The sequence below is a fragment of the Oncorhynchus nerka genome, linkage group LG12, assembly GCF_034236695.1.
Source record: "Oncorhynchus nerka isolate Pitt River linkage group LG12, Oner_Uvic_2.0, whole genome shotgun sequence".
In the NCBI taxonomy this organism is placed as follows: Eukaryota; Metazoa; Chordata; class Actinopteri; order Salmoniformes; family Salmonidae; genus Oncorhynchus; species Oncorhynchus nerka.
The window spans coordinates 80,472,343-80,491,660 of NC_088407.1; the positions used below are offsets into that span (position 1 = coordinate 80,472,343).

The window sequence follows — 19,318 nt, forward strand, 5'->3', positions numbered from 1 at the left end:
CTTCTACTTTTGATACTTAACGGCCCAAAGAGGTTAATGTACTTTTGATAGTATTTTTTAAAAGCAAACACTTTTAGACTTTTACTCAAGTAGTATTTTACTGTGTGACTTTAACTTCAGTTATTTTCTATTAAGTCATCTTTACATCTGGACACTTTGTTTACCTGGACTCTTTCCTTATTGTAGGCTACTACCACTTTAAGTCTTAATCTTTACTACACTACTCACTGTTCAGTGCATGACTGCACATGTGAATCCTTAAAAAGAGATGGGTGGGGCTGGCTTAAGAGTGTGTGAACAGTGCTGAATGTGTATAGACAATATAGACAAAGTAGCGCTCTCCAGTAGGTACCAAAACATTCAAAGGCCATTTTCTCAAAAGTGAGTTTACAAGTATATCAACTTTCAAAGCAGAATTACTTATCCATTGTTCCTCAAAAATGCAGTGTATGATATGCCATGTTGTAGCTCTGAGTCTCTACTTTTTATCCAATGTAAAAATTTCAAATGTTGCTACATAAGACCGAATCCAGGTGGTGAGCCACAAATGCTTATTGCATGAGTCCGTTGTTTAATTGAACTAAAATAAAAACGTAGGTACATTATTAATGGATTTTTTGTAATAAATTAATGGTTATTTTTGGCAAATTTACAACAGCAATCAAATGTGTTTTATAAAAGCCCATTTTACATCAGCAGTTGTCACAAAGTGCATTATAGATACCCAGCCTAAAACCCCAAAGAGTGAGCAATGCAGAGGCACAGCGGTCATGGTACACATTATAGATGTACCGTATTACTTCCCATACAATTCAGGACACCTTCCCAGAGTTCAAAACAGGCACTCCTAAAAAAATCCATGTAGTTCCAAACCTGAGTAGCAGCTTTAAAGAAGAAATGCAGCTACAATATATAAAATGTGTCCCCCTTTTTAAATTTGTCCACTTCAATTGGTCAAGTTATAGATGTGTACAGTACAGGTATACAAGTTGATTTCCCCTTTAAAATGATTTAACAGTTATTTAATGCGCTGGTAAAACTGCACCACTGCTTTCTCCTGGTCGTGTGTCTCAATAGAGCCGTGACGTAGTCTTCTGATCTCACTGATGGCGTCGATGCCTGAGATCTGCCTGGTCTTCACCAGATAGCAGGCCAACATGGTCCCTGTCCTCCCATGGCCATGCATACAGTGAACAGCTACACCCTACAGCAGAGAGAAATACATGTGGTTGACTTACATAGATAAAGATACAGAAGGATGTGTGTTAATGTACATCAATGGTTGACAATAATTAAACTGTGTACATTTTGACTGTGACCACTGTGGTCAATGTTTGTTTGGTTTCGTGTGTCAGAAAAGAAGTAAGGAGGTCCTCTGATGTAGTAGCTGAATAATGGGTAACTGAACACTTCTTAAACTGAACCCTTACCTCGCCTTTAGCATTCGATTCCTCCACAATAGACAGAAACCTCTGAATTTGTTCTGGAGTTGGTGGGGTGAAGTCTATTATCTTGATGTGGTGTAGTTTCACTCCTGGGACGGTATCATAGTTTGGAGGTTTTTTCTCACACAAGCAGACCAGGTGTTGAATGCCATTGTCCAGAAGGTATTGGTAGTGGGCAGTCATTCGAGGGAGAGCCAGTCCTGCCAACTTTTTAGGTTCGACCCAGGAGAAATTAGGGGGTGGACTACAGGCCATGGCAAAGTCAATCTGAAATATTGTGAAATGTAGAGATTGTTTTACCATTCAATAATCTCATATTCACAGCCAGTCACAATGTGCATTCAGATGCCCATAAACCCATTGCTGTGTTAACGTTACAACGGTGAAACTGTTTGGCTTCGGTTGTGTAGTATTTAGGAAAGATGACTGAAATCTGGCCGAGTTGAATTATACTCCACTGGGAGACCGCATGATACTCGAACAAGGTTTATTATAAACAAACGGTTGGTATAACTAGTTAACTAAAGATTTCCCCTTTCATCTGTGACTTTGACACTTCAACCCACTCAAAAGCAGCTAGTTAGTAGTAGTAGTAGCTACTAGTTGAGTTAGCTACATAAATCCATAAGCGTCCATGACAAACGGTGGACGTCAACTGTGTACAAAAAAACAGATACACTAACATTTTCTATATTGCCAAAAATCCAAATGTAATATCAAGTTTGCTTACTAGCTATCTTTACGTAAAGTTGATCAAATAGGTTGCTAGCTAGCATGCTACTGGCACCTGTCAATTCATTCATGCATTTACTTACATTCAGTATTGTTTTCTGAAGAAATCCGTGTATAAAAACGTCAGATCTGGCGTGAAAAGGTTTCGTAGCTAGCTAAACGACTAAAGTCAGGGTGTGGTGGGTGATGTCCCGTTAAACAACATAGAACACAACCTACACTGGAGCTTAATCCGTCTTTAGAACGATGACGACAAAGATGTGTAAAGGGCGCTGAACAATAATTTATACATACACTAGACAATATTATGGGGGCACTGTTTTGATGCCACGGCACCTCCATCTTGGCACTCCTCACCTTGTTTAAAAAAAATGTTTGGGAAGTTACTGTACAGAAATGCATTTATAATGTCTACATTTGTTTTTGCCACGTTTATTATATTACAGACACCTTAATGCATTATTATTATCTGAACGAAACATACAAATAAAATCTTAAAAGAATGATTAAAAAAAAAGTACTGTAACGACCCTGGGTTTATAAACGCGGAAATCAACTCTGCCGCAAGAGCATGCTTTTGCGGCACAGTCGATAGCGCGCCGGACCTCGGGCTTGAAGGTCGAGGGTTCGAGACCTGCTCCCTGCCTGTTTCATTACATTGGTGTAAACCACCCGGGTCGTTACAGTACTAATGTTACTGTCAACAACAAAAATACTTAAATGCATGTAATTTTGTGCTTGAAACATTTAATTGCAATACTGTATAATTCCATAAATTCCGACAGAGGACTGCTTCTTCTGAGGAGTGCCAATATGGCGTCATCAGTGGCTTTAAAGCCTCCCATTGGCCAATACATAGCATCAACAATCTAGGGTTTATATACATCATTTGTTGGGACCTTTTGTAGTTAGGGGGGCATTTTAGCGAACTCTAACCCCTTTCCTAAACTTAAACTAAGTATCCTAACCCCTCACGGTAATTATTCTAACCTGCTGCGTAAATTCTTCTAACCTGCTTTGAAAAGTCACTTCTGGTCGTAGATGTACTCCTTGTAGTCAGAACTTGTTTATAGCTCCTTATTCTGTGATGACATGCGTTGCCAACGTCGCGGCGGAAGCCATTGGTTTTTAATTGGACCGTTGCGGCAGAGAGATTGCAGTAAGGGTCTGGAGCTGGCCTCCAACTGCCACCTTAGCGGCATCATACAGGTCCCAGTGTCCCATTTCTAACTAAGCATAGTCACTTTAATAACTCTACCGACATGTACATATTACCTCAATGACCTCGACTAACCGGTGCCCCGGCACATTGACTCTGTACTGGTACCCCCTGTATATAGCCTCGCTATTGTTATTTTACTGCTGCTCTTTATATATTTGTTACTTTTATTTATTTTCTTTTTTTGGGAGTATTTTTCTTAAAACTGAATTGTTGGGCTTGAAAGTAAGCATTCACTGTAAGATATTCGGCGCATGTGACAATGACATTTGATTTGATTGAACAAAACCTTTGTGAAAACCTTTTTGTGACCGCCATACGACCAGTTGGTCATAATTGTGAGCTCTATCTGACCTGCTGGTCATAATTCTGACCAATATATTATGTGCTATATTATGTTGTCTACTGGTTATAGTTAAGACCTCATCATAACCTGGTAACGACCACCTGACTACAGCGTATTACCTACAGTAAAAAGTATTGCAGAGGATAATGTTGGATATTGAAAATATGGTTAATTACATTTCTATCTGTTTCCATAGTCACCAATTCAAGTTTAAATCTGCTAAATCATCTTACATTTAAAACAGATAGCAAAACAATAACAAGCAATAGCAAAACAAAATCTTCATCACAATTTTTTTGCACATCTGCATACAGTAATTGATTCGTAATTCACCCATAGAGTGAGCGACACAGAGTATATAAAGGCCAGAAGGACAGAAGACAATCTGGAGCGTAGTGGCCCTCTTGAAGAGTGGTGTGATGGGTCAGATCTGCAGTGAAGAGAGTCAGCGTATTACAAATTTATTAATTTAAGATTTTAAAAGAAAACGAGAAGGACATTCCTGAAGAAACTTTGTGAACTCAGCTACCTAAAAGTAATTCCATGGTACAGGTTGAAGAAGTTTGTCGCAGTTATCACTTAGAGATGCTTTCAAAAAAGAGCAACTTGCTCATATACATACTTTGCATCCTCAGGGACATATTTTAGGACTTTACAGATGGCCCACAACACATCAACCTCCTGAGTTTTCTGGCTTGTCTTGACACTTATTGCAAGAACAAAAAGAGAAGAAAATAAATGATCGATTGGCATAATGTGGGCATGCAGGACACAACAGAACAGTAATGCACAGTAAAATATCTTTAACAGTCAGAATCTATTAAAAATGTCTGATTGTCTATGTCAACTGTTCACATTTCCTTAGGCATGTTTGCTCCTCCTATGTCCCTTCATTATTGAAGTGGGACATAATTTCATTAAATCATCAATCGGAAACATTTTATGAGGATATCAAAATTAGACAGTAGTTGGATTATGATTTTTTTTTTTACTCATCTCTAAATGGTCAAGTTTAGCCTAATCCTAATACATGTGGTAATATTTAAAAAACGTTATATTAACACACCGCTCCATAATCCAAAGGTCCCCTCATTTGAGGACAGTCTTAAAAAATGAAAGGTAAATGCAAAAATGCAAGTATGTGTAAAAAGGTAATAAAATATTATATTTTTTCTAAAGATATGTGCCTGTCATATCATTCCTGCAACAAACATTGTTAGTAATGGGTGTAATTGGCAAATATCTTAATCTTCTCTGTAACTGCGCGAGTGTGAGTTTAAGTGAGCGACAGGGAGAATGAGCAAGCGCAAAATGGAAGAAACTTTACATGACTCACCAATGGATGTGTCTTTTGAATCAAGGGTTTTACACCTGAAAAAAAAAAGTTAAAATAAGTTTATATTTGCTTCACAAATGTATATTATTAAAACAGTGATTTCAATTGGATCTACTTACACTACATTCTTAGAATAAAGGGTTCCAAATGGTTTTTTTCCCCGGCTGTCCCCATAGGAGAACCCTTTTTTTGGTTCCAGGTAGAACCTTTTTTTAGAAAAGGTTCTAGATTGAAGCAAAAATGGTTCTTCAAAGGGTTCACCTATGTGGACAGCCGATGAACCCTTTTAGGTTCTAAATAGCAACTTCTTCTCTAAGAATGTAAGATCAGGAAATCATAGGCAGCTGAATAGCATGTCTCTTGGGGAAAGTCTCAGTGAAAAACACATTCATGATAATCAGCATTGCTAGTACAAACCTAGCTCTTACAAAGCTGGTTAGTAGGAATCAATACACATTACATATCAGATTATCAAACATATGAAAAAACAAAACAATTTTGCACACAAAACTTACTGTCAATGACTATGGATTTAAGGAGGGGTAGTTCTGCTCTCTCAGTTCCCTGGGATGTGGCAGAATAGATCACTGGTAACTTAGTGGGTGGCCAGGCACTGCTTTAGAGGACATGCATTAGGCCATTGACATGTTCCAGGACCTGTAAAGACAGAGACGAATCATGATTAACCATTACCTAAGTTCTTTACTAAGTTAGTCAATGTACTTGCTAGGCTAAGTCTATGTTGCCCCTCGGCAATCTGGGAGTCAGGCAGACATACGGAGAGAGATAGAGAGACAGCAACATAGGCTATTTCATTTCTCAGTCAGTAGGCTGATTAACTTCTGTACTCCTCCTTCTGTACTACTAAAGTTGGCCAGCTTCCCTTAGGTTACCGTTCCTGCATCGCATCCAGCAATTTACAGATGCTCTGGGGTAATTCACACACACACACACACACACACACACACACACACACACACACACACACACACACACACACACACACACACACACACACACACACACACACACACACACACAGAGCTACAACAGGTTGACATTTAAACGTACCATATCCATGGAGGATTAGTCAAATAGCTGATGTTAGCTAGCTAAAGTTGGCCAGCTAAGTTAGCTAGTTAACAAATCTTTGCTTGAAGTTCTTCTCCTCAACAAACCACCACTTTATTTACAAAAGTAGAACAAGAATGCTACCACTTAGCAGTCAAATATTTTAGAAGTTTTTTGTGTAATTTTTTTTTATACACATTTGTATTCCACAAAAACAACACATAGTTAAAATTATTAGAGCATTTGTTATGAAAGAGCACATGTAATCACGATTTATAACAGACTGTGGGCTCGGTCCCAACTCAGCTGGAGCTGCATGGCAAATTGTCCAGGAACACAAGGAAAGCACAAAGGACAATGCCCCATGACTAGTCAACTCTTCCCCCTCTTGTTACAGTATTCAGAGGACTGACTAATGTTATTATGTCCATGTTTGGTCTCTATCTGACACTTGTTCACTGAAGAGAACTGTGATAGCTTTATGGATGTATTGTTATCTGAAACATGTTCACTGAGGATAACTCTGATAGGATAACCCTGATAGGATAACTCTGATAGCTTTATGGATGCATTGCGTCTATGGTTACTTGTATCTGAACAGGTGAACTCTGAACTTTTATTTAACCTTTATTTAACTAGGCAAGTCAGTTAACAACAAATTCTTATTTACAATGATGTCCTATCATAAGGCAAAAGGCCTCCTGCTGGGACGGGGGCAGGGATTCAAAATAAAAAATACATTAAATAAAGAATATAGGACAAAACACACATCAAGACAAGAGAGTCAACACAACACTACATAAAGAGACACCTAAGACAACAACATAGCATGGCAGCAACACATGACAACACAGCATGGTAGCAACACAACATGACAACAACATGGTAGCAACACAACATGGCAGCAGCACAAAACATGGTACAAACATTATTGGGCACAGACAACAGCACAAAGGGCAAGAAGGTAGAGACAACAATACATCATGCAGAGCAGCCACAACTGTCAGTAAGTGTCCATGATTGTGTCTTTGAATGAAAAGATTGAGATAAAACTGTCCAGTTTGAGTGTTTGTTGCAGTTCTATGCAATGGAGTTGATTGTCTTCTCAGGAATTCTGTCTTATTTACATTGGTACAAAAGCTGAAGAACATACGCACATCTAGGTACTTTCCGCAGGTGCTGGAGTTGTAGGCAAACTCATGGAAAACAGAAAGGAAAACGATGCACACTGCCACTCATGCTAACAGGTGATTTATTATATATTCTAATTTCCTAGGCATTTCTTTGTTCATGGTTTGTCTTATAAGTTAACCTTATGATCCATATGACTAGAATTATGCTTTGTTAATGTCAGTATAAAGCTTTATGCTTTGTATGTGAACCCATTCAGTTTACAAAGCAATTAAATACACCTGTATTTAGAATTCCATTTCAGAAATGGTTTCATTGCCTATTACTGTAACTCAACATGTGTTCTATTACTGTAACTCAACCATAGTGTTCTATTACTGTAACTCAACCTGTGTTCTATTACTGTAACTCAACCTGTGTTCTATTACTGTAACCATAGTGTTCTATTACTGTAACTCAACCATAGTGTTCTATTCACTGTAACTCAACCTGTGTTCTATTACTGTAACCATAGTGTTCTATTACTGTAACTCAACCTGTGTTCTATTCACTGTAACTCAACCTGTGTTATATTACTGTAACCATAGTGTTCTATTACTGTAACCATAGTGTTCTATTACTGTAACCATAGTGTTCTATTACTGTAACTATAGTGTTCTATTACTGTAACTATTAAAAAATATATATATATATTTCACCTTTATTTAACCAGGTAGGCTAGTTGAGAACAAGTTCTCATTTACAACTGCGACCTGGCCAAGATAAAGCATAGCAGTGTGAACAGACAACAACACAGAGTTACACATGGAGTAAACAATAAACAAGTCAATAACACAGTAGGGAAAAAAAGAGTCTATATACATTGTGTGCAAAAGGCATGAGGAGGTAGGCAAATAATTACAATTTAGCAGATTAACACTGGAGTGATAAATGATCAGATGATCATGTACAGGTAGAGATACTGGTGTGCAAAAGAGCAGAAAAGTAAACAACAAAAAAATACTATAACTATAGTGTTCTATTACTATAACTCAACCATAGTGTTCTATTACTGTAACTATAGTGTTCTATTACTGTAACTCAACCATAGTGTTCTATTACTGTAACTATAGTGTTCTATTACTGTAACTCAACCATAGTGTTCTATTCACTGCCAGTCCCAATGTGAATTCAGATGCCCCCCTCTGGCCTCGTTGATGTATAGGATTTTGGACAGATTACTGAGCCTAAACCTAAATTAGTAGACCTCCACTCCACTGGGAGAGAGCATGATACTTGGACAAAGAGTAACAAACTGTTGGTATAACTGGCTAGCTAAAGGTTTCGTCTTTCATGTGTGACCTGGACACACTTCAACACACTCAAAAGCAGCTAAAGTTAGTTAGTAGCTAACGTTACTACTTAGCTAGTTAGCTTATAAAGAGCATATATAGCTAGTTATCTCTGCTAATAATGGGACTAGCTAGCTAAAGAAATCCCCACAGTAAACGCCCATGCCAAAAAGTTGGCGTCCCTCGGTGAGCAAAAAACATGATAAACTAGCTAGCTATATTGCCAAAAGACCAAATGTAACAACAGAACATTTGCTCGATATCTTTCAAGTGAAGTTTATTAGGTAGGTTGCCAGCTAGTTAGTAACGTATACTAACCACTGTTAATTGAATTAATTCAAGCAATATACACTTACAATAAGTACATTTCTCGAGAAATGTATAAAAAAAACGTCAAATTAACGTTTTAGCTAACTACCTAAACGGCTAAAGTTGGGCGTAGGTGATGTCTTGTTAAACAGGGTAACGTTATAATAACAACGTTAAACATCAAAGTACACAAACCCTACTGGAGCTTCTTTCTTCTGCCTTCTCTTGCACCACGACGTCAAAGATTTGTGTCGCTCCTTGTGCCGCGTTCAAGTGATCGTCGGAACTAGGAAACTCGGATATTTCCTGGTTTCTAAATCGTTGAATACAACACGTGAGTAACTTCAACCAGTTAGCAAGTACTAAAAAATATATATTCTGAACAAATCCTGCCACTGTAATAAAACCAATAACCGTATATATGTTCGTTTTGATTCTACTCGAGGTTAACGTCATTACTTTCTAAGGTTAAAATGATATACATTCGAACTTCATTGTATGTCAGGATGGCCGAGCGGTCTAAGGCGCTGCGTTCAGGTCGCAGTCTCCCCTGGAGGCGTGGGTTCGAATCCCACTTCTGACAAATTCTTTTTTTCCCCCAAACTGAATCAGACAAGTGCGTCGATGTTAGTAAGATCCCCAGCTACAAGTAAGTTATTTTATCCTAGCAACGAACGCAATACTAAATCAGTATAAATAAAATGTTGAAAATTATGTTGGAGCTGTTATCCACACCAGGGCACTAAACTGCAACAAATAGAAGCTCATCAAACTGCAAGGGTGAAGTTTCTCCTAAAAACAGATTTAGGATCAGCTTCCTATCCTTAACCATGCTAAATGCTAAATGGACCCAAGATCAGTGACTAGAGGCAAATTCACCCTATTCCCTTAAAGAAAAGCTCCAGATTATTTTTATTTTTTGTAATTTTATGCTCACGGATTATCCAAATATGATACAATTATATTATATTACAGCCTGGCCTCAGAGCTATATGAAATATACGTTTACATATTTCTGAGCACCTCCAAGACATGTTATGTTACCTACTTATGGTCTAGTTTAGGGATGGGCAGCAGGCGGCCCATGAAGGCCCTTGGATAGAGGGACCAGGAAATCTTGTCACAATGCAGACACAGTGGACAGATAACAGACACATTTTAATACCATGTGTAGACACTTTTCAGAATGTAGGCAAGGTCAGGACAAAGGACCCATGTTAGCACCGGGTGATAAATGGGGTTTTAGAGTTTGAGTTATTATTATTATAGTTACAGTTATTATATACATTTATTTTTTTACACACAACAGTTTTCTGCAATGCTGCAGTGCACCCCAAAAAGAATCACTTCTTAGGTGCTACTTTGTTCATTTATTTGGGCATGCAGTATGTTTACTTGCCAAGATTATAAATATGAATGATTATGAATATGGTAGGATGCCATGTTCCTCATGAAATGTGTAGGCCTACCTCTTGTTTTCTGATGAAGGGACTAAAACCTATGTCAGTTTCTGCACAGTCTGCAATGTCTACTAGATTTCTCCTTGCAGTTTGATTGGCTGCTGTATACATGTTTATATAGTTTTATGAATAACCCACATAGTCTGGCCCATGTGAATGTGAATGTTCAATGATGTCTTATACTCCAACTAGCTAGTAGCTTTATGTGCAAAGTGCTATGGAAATATACCTTGCCAGTCAGAACCAGGTATTGCTATAGCATGAGAGGGAGACCAAATTAAAGGGACTTTTCTGACCAGCATCCGACTAGCCAAAATCTAAAACGGACAACCTATGCCCTAAATTTAACGAAACAGTTAAAGCTAGGGGTAGATCCATGCTTTGGTTTAATCTCCCTGGCTCTGTTTCCACATGCTAACGTTTTAGCATTTGTGGCACAAATTCAAGCCATGGAACCGATATTAGCATTTTCATGTTCAAAACATCTGTAAGTGACTTTGTTGAGCTTCACAATCATTTTTTTAGATACTTTTAGATGATTTGGACATGATGTGTGAAAAAAATGCTAATATCGGCCCCATGACTTTAATGGGATTTATGCCAAAATGCTAAAACGTTAGCATGTGGAAACAGTGCCATGGAAACTAAACCAAATCATGGATTGCTGTCATACATGGTCCATAGACTGTTTGGAGGGTTAGGAAACCAATGTGTCATTTTGTAATTTGGCTGAACTATCCCTTTAACCCTAAATCTAACCTTTAACCCTAACCATAACCTTTTAAACCATTTGGGAAATTAAGCATCATCGGCTTGCAGCTCAGTCTTGTCCCTTTCGTTTTTCCTATGACAAAGATGTCCTTATGGAGTCCATTTTGAGTCATTGTTATCTTTTTAATACAGTTGGCACTGCCAGATGGAGGCTGCCTCGTTCATACAATCCCCACATTAAAAATAAAATTAAAAAATAGTTAATTTCATGCAATTATTAATGATAAACACAAACATTCAGAACGCACAGCACAACACAGTTTACTTGCTAGTATTTTTATACAAATAGTAAAAAGAGAGCTTGTATCTGAAGGAAACACATACTGTACCACATTGCCAGATATATATGTTGTATACTTCTCTCAGAAGAAGTTTAAAGAAACATGTCTGTAAAGAATATCACTTAATTGAACGTCCAAACTTTCCATTAAAACAGCTTTCACCAATTCTAACGATGTAAAAAAAAAAAAAAACAGTTAAAATAGCTGTTTCAGTAATCACATACAGTATAGAAAGTTGTCTAAGTGATATAGCCAAACCAATTCATCTCAGAATCAAAATCTGCATAAAATAAACAACAGCAAAAATAAAAACATTCCGATAAACAGGCGTTAGTATCTGGTGGTAAGCAGCTCATCTACCCAACCCACCATTTAACGTAACACTTGGATTTCATGTTCCAAAAGAACCACAACATTTTTTTTGTTTATTTTTTCTCCTTCATTATTTTAATTTTATTTTAAACACAACCTGAAGACTTGGTTGATTGGTTGTCCATCATGTTTCTGGGTGGATAACCATACTATCTTCGGTGGTCCTCTGACTACACGGATGGATCCATCAAACATGCTGCACAGCCCTCAAAAACTGCCCTCAGATCAGGTCAGATCAGACCGCTGTAAATGGTTACGTCTTACTCTGTGGTTTTTAAATGCCTGCTTCAGCTTCCATTGTAGAGAAAGAGACAGTACTACTCCTCCATGCCCTTCTGTTAGAAGATGTCTACATATTGAACGTCCTCGTTCAATGTCCCAAGATGAGCAGACTTCCTGTCAGACCAAATAAACCACACCCCGTTTACAGGATGGCACAGAAGAACTTCTTCTCCCTAAAAGGGTTTTCGGATGCGGGCACCGGTGACAGGAGCGGGTCCTCTTTGGCATGGGCTTCGCAGTACGACATTAAGTCTGCTGCTGCTTTGGACACCTGTATTGAAAGACACACACACACACACACACACACACACACACACACACACACACACACACACACACACACACACACACACACGCATACAATTTGACTTTGACTTCGACACAATAGATTTGTTGGTACTTTTACATTACAGTGTGGAATAAAGTGGTAATATCATAGTAACTATAACTGGTTACCATACTATCACCATGTTATTACCACTGTATTCTGTGCTGTAATGGAACGGGCAACCAATTTCTCATTCTGTATATCCCTTACTTTCCTATATTCTCAAATTTAGGTTATATCCTTTTAGGCAGTGATGCTACCGATTTCTCATATTTCGGATATATCCTTTTAGGCAGTGATGCTACCGATTTATCATATTTCGGTTATATGCTTTTAGGCAGTGATGCTACCGATTTATCATATTTCGGATATATCCTTTTAGGCAGTGATGCTACCGATTTCTCATATTTCGGTTATATGCTTTTAGGCAGTGATGCTACCGATTTATCATATTTCGGATATATCCTTTTAGGCAGTTGATGCTACCGATTTATCATATATCGGATATATCCTTTTAGGCAGTGATTCTACCGATTTCTCATATTTCATGTATGCCAGTAACCCAAAGATGCTGGATCAAATTCCTGAGGTAAAAAATCTGCCATTCTACCCCTGAACAAGGCAGTTAACAAACTTTTCCCTGGTAGACTGTCATTGTAAATAAGAATTAGTTCTTAACTGACTTGCCTAGTTAAATAAAATGTCCTTTGGGTGGTGGACTATTTTTGATACACACAGGAAACGGTTGAGGGTAAAAACACAGCAGCGTTGCAGTTCTTGACATACTCAAACCAGTACACCGGGCACCTACTACCATACCCTGTTCAAAGGCACTTAAAACATTTGTCTTGCCCATCCACCCTCTGAATTGCACACATACACAATCCATGTCTCATGGCTTAAAAATCCTTCTTTAACTTGTCTCCTCCCCTTCATTTAAGTATATTTAACAGGTGGCATCAATAAGAGATCATAGCTTTCACTTGGAATCACCTGGTCAGTCTATGTCATGGAAAGAGCAGGTGATTCTAATGTTTGGTCCACCTGTATTATCCTTTTGGGCAGTGATGCTACAGATTTGTCATATACACAACCGTTCAAAAGTTTTAGAACACCTACTCATTCAAGGGTTTTTCTTTATTTTTTAATATTTTCTACATTGTAGAATAATAGTGAAGACATCAACACTATGAAATAACACATATGAAATGATGTAGTAACCAAAAAAGTGTTAAATAAATCAAAATAGATTTTCCATTTGAGATTCTTCAAATAGCCACCCTTTGCCTTGATGACAGCTTTTCACACTCTTGGCGCTCTCTCAACCAGCTTCATGGTGTAGTCACCTGGAATGCATTTCAATTAACAGGTGTGCCTTAAAAGTTCATTTGTGGAGTTTCTTTCCTTCTTAGTTCATTTGTGGAATTTCTTTCCTTCTTAATTAATTTGATACAATCAGTTGTGTTGTGATAAGGGGGGGGGGGGGGGGGGTTACCAGCCTTAGAAATATCAGCCCAAATAAATGCTCTACAGACTTCAAATAACAAACACATCTCAATATCAACTGTTAAGAGGAGACTGTGGGAACCAAGTAGGCCAGTTGAGAACAAGTTCTCTTTACAACTGCGACCTGACCAAGATAAAGCAAAGCAGTGCAACAAAAACAACAACACAGACTTACACATGGGATAAAGAAACGTACAGTCAAAATAACAAAATAAAAATCTGTGTACAGTGTATGCAAATGTAGTAAGGTTAGGGAGGTAAGGCAATAAAAAAGGCCATAGTGGTGAAATATGTACATTTTAGCATTAACACTGGAGTGATGGATGTGCAGATGATGATGTGCAAGTAGATATACTGAAGCGCAAAAGAGTAAAAAAATAAGTAACAATATGGGGATGAGGTAGTCGGGTGTGCTATTTACATAGGGGCTGTGTACAGGTACAGTGATCGGTAAGCTGCTCTGACAGCTGATGCTTAAAGTTACTGAGGGAGATATAAGTCTCCAGCTTCAATGATTTGGCAGCAGAGAACTGGAAGGAATGCCGGCCAAAGGTGGTGTTGGCTTTGGGGATGACCAGTGGAATATACCTGCTGGAGCGCGTGCTACGGGTGGGTGTTGCTATGGAGACTAGTGAGCTGAGATAAGGCCGGTCTTTACCTAACAAAGACTTATAGATGACCTGGAGCCAGTGGGTTTGGCGACAGATATGTAGCAAGGGCCAGCGAACGAGATCATACAGGTCGCAGTGGTCGGTAGTATATGGGGCTTTGGTGACAAAACAGATGGCACTGTGATAGACTACATCCGATTTACTGAGTAGAGTGTTGGAGGCTATTTTGTAAATGACATTGCTGAAGTCAATGATCGGTAGGATAGTCAGTTTTACGAGGGTATGTTTGGCATCATGAGTGAAGGAGGCGAAATACAAAGATTCTAGATTTAATTTTGGATTGGAGATGCTTGATGCGAGTCTGGAAGGAGAGTTTAGAGTCTAACCAGACACCTAGGTATTTGTAGTTGTCCACATATTCTAAGTCAGAACCGTCCAGAGTAGTGATGCTAGATGGGCGGGCAGGTGTGGGCAGCAATCGGTTGAAGAACATGCATTTAGTTTTACTAGCATTTAAGAGCAGTTGGAGGCCACGGAAGGAGTGTTGTATGGCATTGAAGCTTGTTTGGAGGTTTGTTAACACAGTGTCCAAGGAAGGGCCAGATGTATACAGAATGATGTTGTCTGCATAGAGGTGGATCAGAGAATCATCAGCAGCAAGAGCGACATCATTGATGTATACATAGAAAAGAGTCGGCCCGAGAATTTAACCTTGTGGCACTGCCATAGAGACTGCCAGAGGTCCGGACATCAGGCCCTACGATTTGACACACTGAACTCTATCTGAGAAGTAGTTGGTGAACGAGGCGAGGCAGTCATTTGAGAAACTAAGGCTGTTTAGTCTGCCGATAAGAATGTGGTGATTGACAGAGTCGAAAGCCTTGGCCAGGTCGATGAATACAGCTGCACAGTATTGTCTCTTAACACTGGCGGTTATGATATCGTTTAGGACCTTGAGCGTGGCTGAGGTGCAACAATGACCAGCTTGGAAACCAGATTGCATAGCGGAGAAGGTACGTTGGGATTCTAAATGTTTGGTGATCTGTTTGTTAACTTAGCTTTTGAAGACTTTAGAAAAGCAGGGCAGGATGGATATAAGTCTGTAACGGTTTGGGTCTAGAGAGTCTCCCCCTTTGAAGAGGTGGATGACCGTGGCAGCTTTCCAATCTTTAGGGATCTTAGACGATACGAAAGAGAGGTTGAACAGGCTAGTATTTGGGGATGCAACAATTTCGGCGGATAATTTTAGGAAGAGAAGGTCCAGATTGTCTAGCCCAGCTGATTTGTAGGCATCCAGATTTTGCAGCTCTTTCAGAACATCAGCCATCTGGATTTGGGTGAAGGAGAAGCGGGGGGGAGGGGACTTGGGCAAGTTGCTGCGGGGGTGCAGAGCTGTTTGCCAGGGTAGGGGTAGCCAGGTGGAAAGCATGGCCAGCCGTAGAAAAATGCTTATTGAAATTCTCGATTCTCGTAGATTTATCGGTGGGGACAGTGTTTCCTACCCTGTAGAAGATACGTTCATTAGAGTTAGTGGGTAGCTGGGAGGAGGTGCCCTTATTCTCCATGGACTTTACGGTGTCCCTTTTTGGAATTAGTGCTGCAGGATACAAATTTCTGTTTGAAAAAGCTAGCCTTTGCTTTCCTAACTGACTGTATATTGGTTCCTGACTTCCCTGAAAAGTTGCATATCGTGGTGACTATTCAATGCTAATACAGTACGCCACAGGATGTTTTTGTGCTGGTCATGGGCAGTGAAGTCTGGAGTGAACCAAGGGCTATATCTGTTCTTTGTTCTACATTTTTTGAATGGTGCATGCTTATTTAAGATGGTGAGGAAAGCACTTTTAAAGAATAACCAGGCATCCTCTACTGACGGGATGATGTCAATATCCTTCCAGGATACCCAGGCCAGGTTGATTAGAAAGGCCTGCTCGCTGAAGTGTTTTAAGGAGCATTTGACAGTGATGAGGGGTGGTCGTTTTGACAGCAGGCCCCTTACAGACGCAGGCAAAGAGGCAGTGATTGCTGAGATCCTGGTTGATGACAGCAGAGGTGTATTTAGAGGGCAAGTTGGTCAGGATGATATCTATGAGGGTGCCAATGTTTACGGATTTAGGGTTGTACCTGGTAGGTTCCTTGATCATTTGTGTGAGATTGAGGGCATCTAGTTTAGATTGTAGGACGGCCAGGGTGCTGAACATATCCCAGTTTAGGTCACCTAACAGTACGAACTCTGAAGATAGACTGGGGGCAATCAATTGACACATGGTGTCCAGGGCACAGCTGGGGGCTGAGAGGGGTCTATAACAAGTGGCAACAGTGAGAGACTTATTTCTGGAGAGATTGATTTTTCAAAGCTGAACCTCGAACTGTTTGGGTATAGACCTGGATAGTATGACAGAACTCTGCAGGCTATCTCTGCAGTAGATTGCAACTCTGCACCCTTTGGCAGCTCTATCTTGACGGAAAATGTTGTAGTTGGGGATGGAATGTCAGAATTCAGGATTCAGGATTCAGACATGACTAGGACACCAGGGTTGGCGGAGTGTGCTAAAGCAGTGAATAAAACAAATTTAGGGAGGAGGCTTCTGATATTGACATGCATGAAACCAAGGCTTTTACAGTTACAGAAGTCAACAAATGAGAGCGCCTGGGGAATAGGTGTGATGCTGAGGGCTACAGGGACCCAGCATCACAGAGGAACAGAGGAGGAGTATGATGAGGGTACAGCTAAAGGCTATAAGAACTGGTCGTCTAGTGCGTTGGTAACAGAGAATAAAAGGGGCAGATTTCTGGGTGTGGTAGAATAGATTCAGGGCATAATGTACAGACAAGGATATGGTAGGAGTACAGTGGGGGTAAACCTAGGCATTGAGTGACAATGAGAGAGCTTGCATCTCTGGAGACACTAGCTAAGCCAGGTGAGTTCTCCCCATGTGTGTGACAAAAGAGCTATCTAAGGCATGTTGAGCTGGACTAGGGGCTCTACAGTGAAATAAAATAATAACTAACCGAAACAGCAGAAGACAAGGCATATTGACATTAGAGAGAGGCATGTGTAGCCGAGTGATTATAGGGTCCAATGAGCAGCAATAGGTGAGTCCGGGAGACGTTTGGTAGTCGCTACTATGCTAGGCGAGCGGGAGGCACGGTGTTCAGAAAGCTAGCGGGCCGGGGCTAGCCGTGGTTAACAGTGACCTCTGGCTAGTAGCTAGTTTGCTGGCTAGCTTCTGATGGCTAGCTTCTGATGGCTAGCTTCTGATGGAGGTTCCAGTTATAACGTATAAAAATAGCAGATCCGTACCACATTGGGTGGGGCGGGTTGCAGGAAAGTATAGTAGGTGGAAAGTGAGATTAAAATATATCCGAAAAAGAAACGATGAGACCGACTATTTACATGGCACAAGACAAGACAAAAGCATGTCCGACTGCTACGCCATCTTGGACTGACAATAGAATCAGGCCTTCATGGTTGAATTGCTGCAAAGAAATCACTACTAAAGGACACCAATAAGAAAAAGAGACTTGCTTAGGCCAAGAAACCCTAGCAATGGACATCAGACTGGTGGAAATATGTCCTTTGGTCTGGAGTCCAAATGGAACATTTTTGGATACAACCGGCATGTCTTTGTGAGATGCGGTGTGGGTGAACGAATGATCTCCGCATGTGTATTTCCCACCGTAAAGCATGGAGGAGGAGGTGTTATGGTGTGGGTGTGCTTTGCTGGTGACACTGTCTGTCTTTATTTAGAATTCAATGCACACTTAACCAGCATGGCTACCACACCATTCTGCAGCGATACGCCATCCCAGCTGGTTTGGGCTTAATGGGACTATCATTTGTTTTTCAACAGGACAATGACACAACACACCTTCAGGCTGTGTAAGGTCTATTTTATCAAGAAGGAGAGTGATGGAGTGCTAAATCAGTTGACCTGGCCTCCACAATCTCCCGACCTCAAACAATTGAGATGGTTTGGGATGAGTCGGACCGCAGAGTGAAGGAAAAGCAGCCAACAAGTGCTCAGCATATGTGGGAACTCCTTCAAGACTGTTGGAAAAGCATTCCAGGTGAAGCTGGTTGAGAGAATGCCAAGAGTGTGCAAATCTGTTATCAAGGCAAAGGATAGCTACTTTGAAGAATCTGAAATATAAAATATATTTTGATTTGTTTAACACTTTTTTCGTTACTACGTGATTCCATATGTGTTATTTCATAGTTTTGACGTCTTCACTATTATTCTACAATGTATAAAATAGTACAAATAAAGAAAAACCCTTGAATGAGTAGCTGTCCTAAAACCTTTGACCGATAGTGTATCTGTTAGGTTTTTTATCTTCTTGGCCAGTGATATAGACCTAATTCCCCCTCACCTTTATCCTGTCAATGTTGGCCTCCATCTTCAGCTGCTCTACCAGTTTCCTGGCCTGGGCGATGCTTGCTGTGTTGTTGGACGCCATGATAGAGATTCTCAGCTAGGCCTGGTATAGGCTGTCTGAAGGGAAGAGAAGAGGTTGGTTTAGGGCTGAAGCTTAAGGTTAGTCTGTTTGTCTGTCTGTCTGGGGTGGCAACCTGGTCTCAGAGCATTTCTTATCATTCTGTATGTACAGTGCATTCGGAAAGTATTCAGACTCCTTCCCTTTTTCCACATTCTTTTTAACTTTTCAACTTTATTCTAAAATGGATTTTATAAAAGAAAATCCTCATCAATATACACACAATAACCCAAAATGACAAAGTGAAAACAGGTTTTTATAAATTGTTGCAAATGTGTTAAAAATACCTT

The 19,318-nt window shown here is 39.8% G+C and overlaps 2 protein-coding genes and 1 non-coding gene across 7 annotated transcripts in view; 1 reads left to right on the forward strand and 2 right to left on the reverse strand.

Annotated features, from left to right (window-relative positions):
- Positions 1–534: 534 nt before the first annotated feature.
- On the reverse strand, positions 535–9,222 carry dusp23b (dual specificity phosphatase 23b). 3 transcript variants are annotated; one of them, XM_029675985.2, is made up of 7 exons: positions 9,116–9,222; positions 5,594–5,735; positions 5,079–5,113; positions 4,365–4,448; positions 2,261–4,172; positions 1,431–1,712; positions 535–1,204 (listed from the first exon to the last, which is right to left on the reverse strand). In XM_029675985.2, exons 6-7 carry the CDS (start codon positions 1,698–1,700, stop codon positions 1,019–1,021), a joined length of 456 nt encoding a protein of 151 aa, XP_029531845.1. In that variant the 5' UTR covers positions 1,701–1,712; positions 2,261–4,172; positions 4,365–4,448; positions 5,079–5,113; positions 5,594–5,735; positions 9,116–9,222; the 3' UTR covers positions 535–1,018. The 3 variants fall into 3 exon arrangements, with proteins under 3 accessions (XP_029531845.1, XP_064881933.1, XP_064881934.1); XM_065025861.1 differs by having other exon boundaries at positions 9,121–9,218; XM_065025862.1 differs by lacking the exon at positions 9,116–9,222 and adding an exon at positions 9,030–9,050.
- Positions 9,223–9,420: 198 nt separating this feature from the next.
- trnal-cag (transfer RNA leucine (anticodon CAG)) lies at positions 9,421–9,503 on the forward strand. Its single transcript has one exon. It is a non-coding gene; the product is annotated as a tRNA-Leu (tRNA).
- Positions 9,504–11,253: 1,750 nt separating this feature from the next.
- Positions 11,254–19,318, reverse strand: part of LOC115138777 (guanine nucleotide-binding protein G(I)/G(S)/G(O) subunit gamma-2) — a 32,787-nt gene continuing 24,722 nt past the window's right edge. For all 3 annotated transcript variants that reach the window (XM_029675988.2, XM_065025864.1, XM_029675987.2), the window contains 2 exons: positions 18,906–19,027; positions 11,254–12,357 (listed from right to left, as the gene is read on the reverse strand). In XM_029675988.2, the coding sequence (XP_029531848.1) occupies positions 12,229–12,357; positions 18,906–18,992 (216 nt within the window). In that variant the 5' untranslated portion in view covers positions 18,993–19,027 and the 3' untranslated portion in view covers positions 11,254–12,228. The remainder of the gene's footprint in view (positions 12,358–18,905; positions 19,028–19,318) is intronic.

What these genes read in the sequence shown, in the direction of transcription:
- dusp23b (XM_029675985.2), bottom strand. Translation starts at nt 1,700, where the DNA reads ATGGCCTGTAGTCCACCCCCTAATTTCTCCTGGGTCGAACCTAAAAAG. An exon ending in AATCGAATGCTAAAGGCGAG is followed by an intron (nt 1,205 to 1,430) that starts GTAAGGGTTCAG and finishes TCTCTGCTGTAG; the next exon opens with GGTGTAGCTGTTCACTGTAT.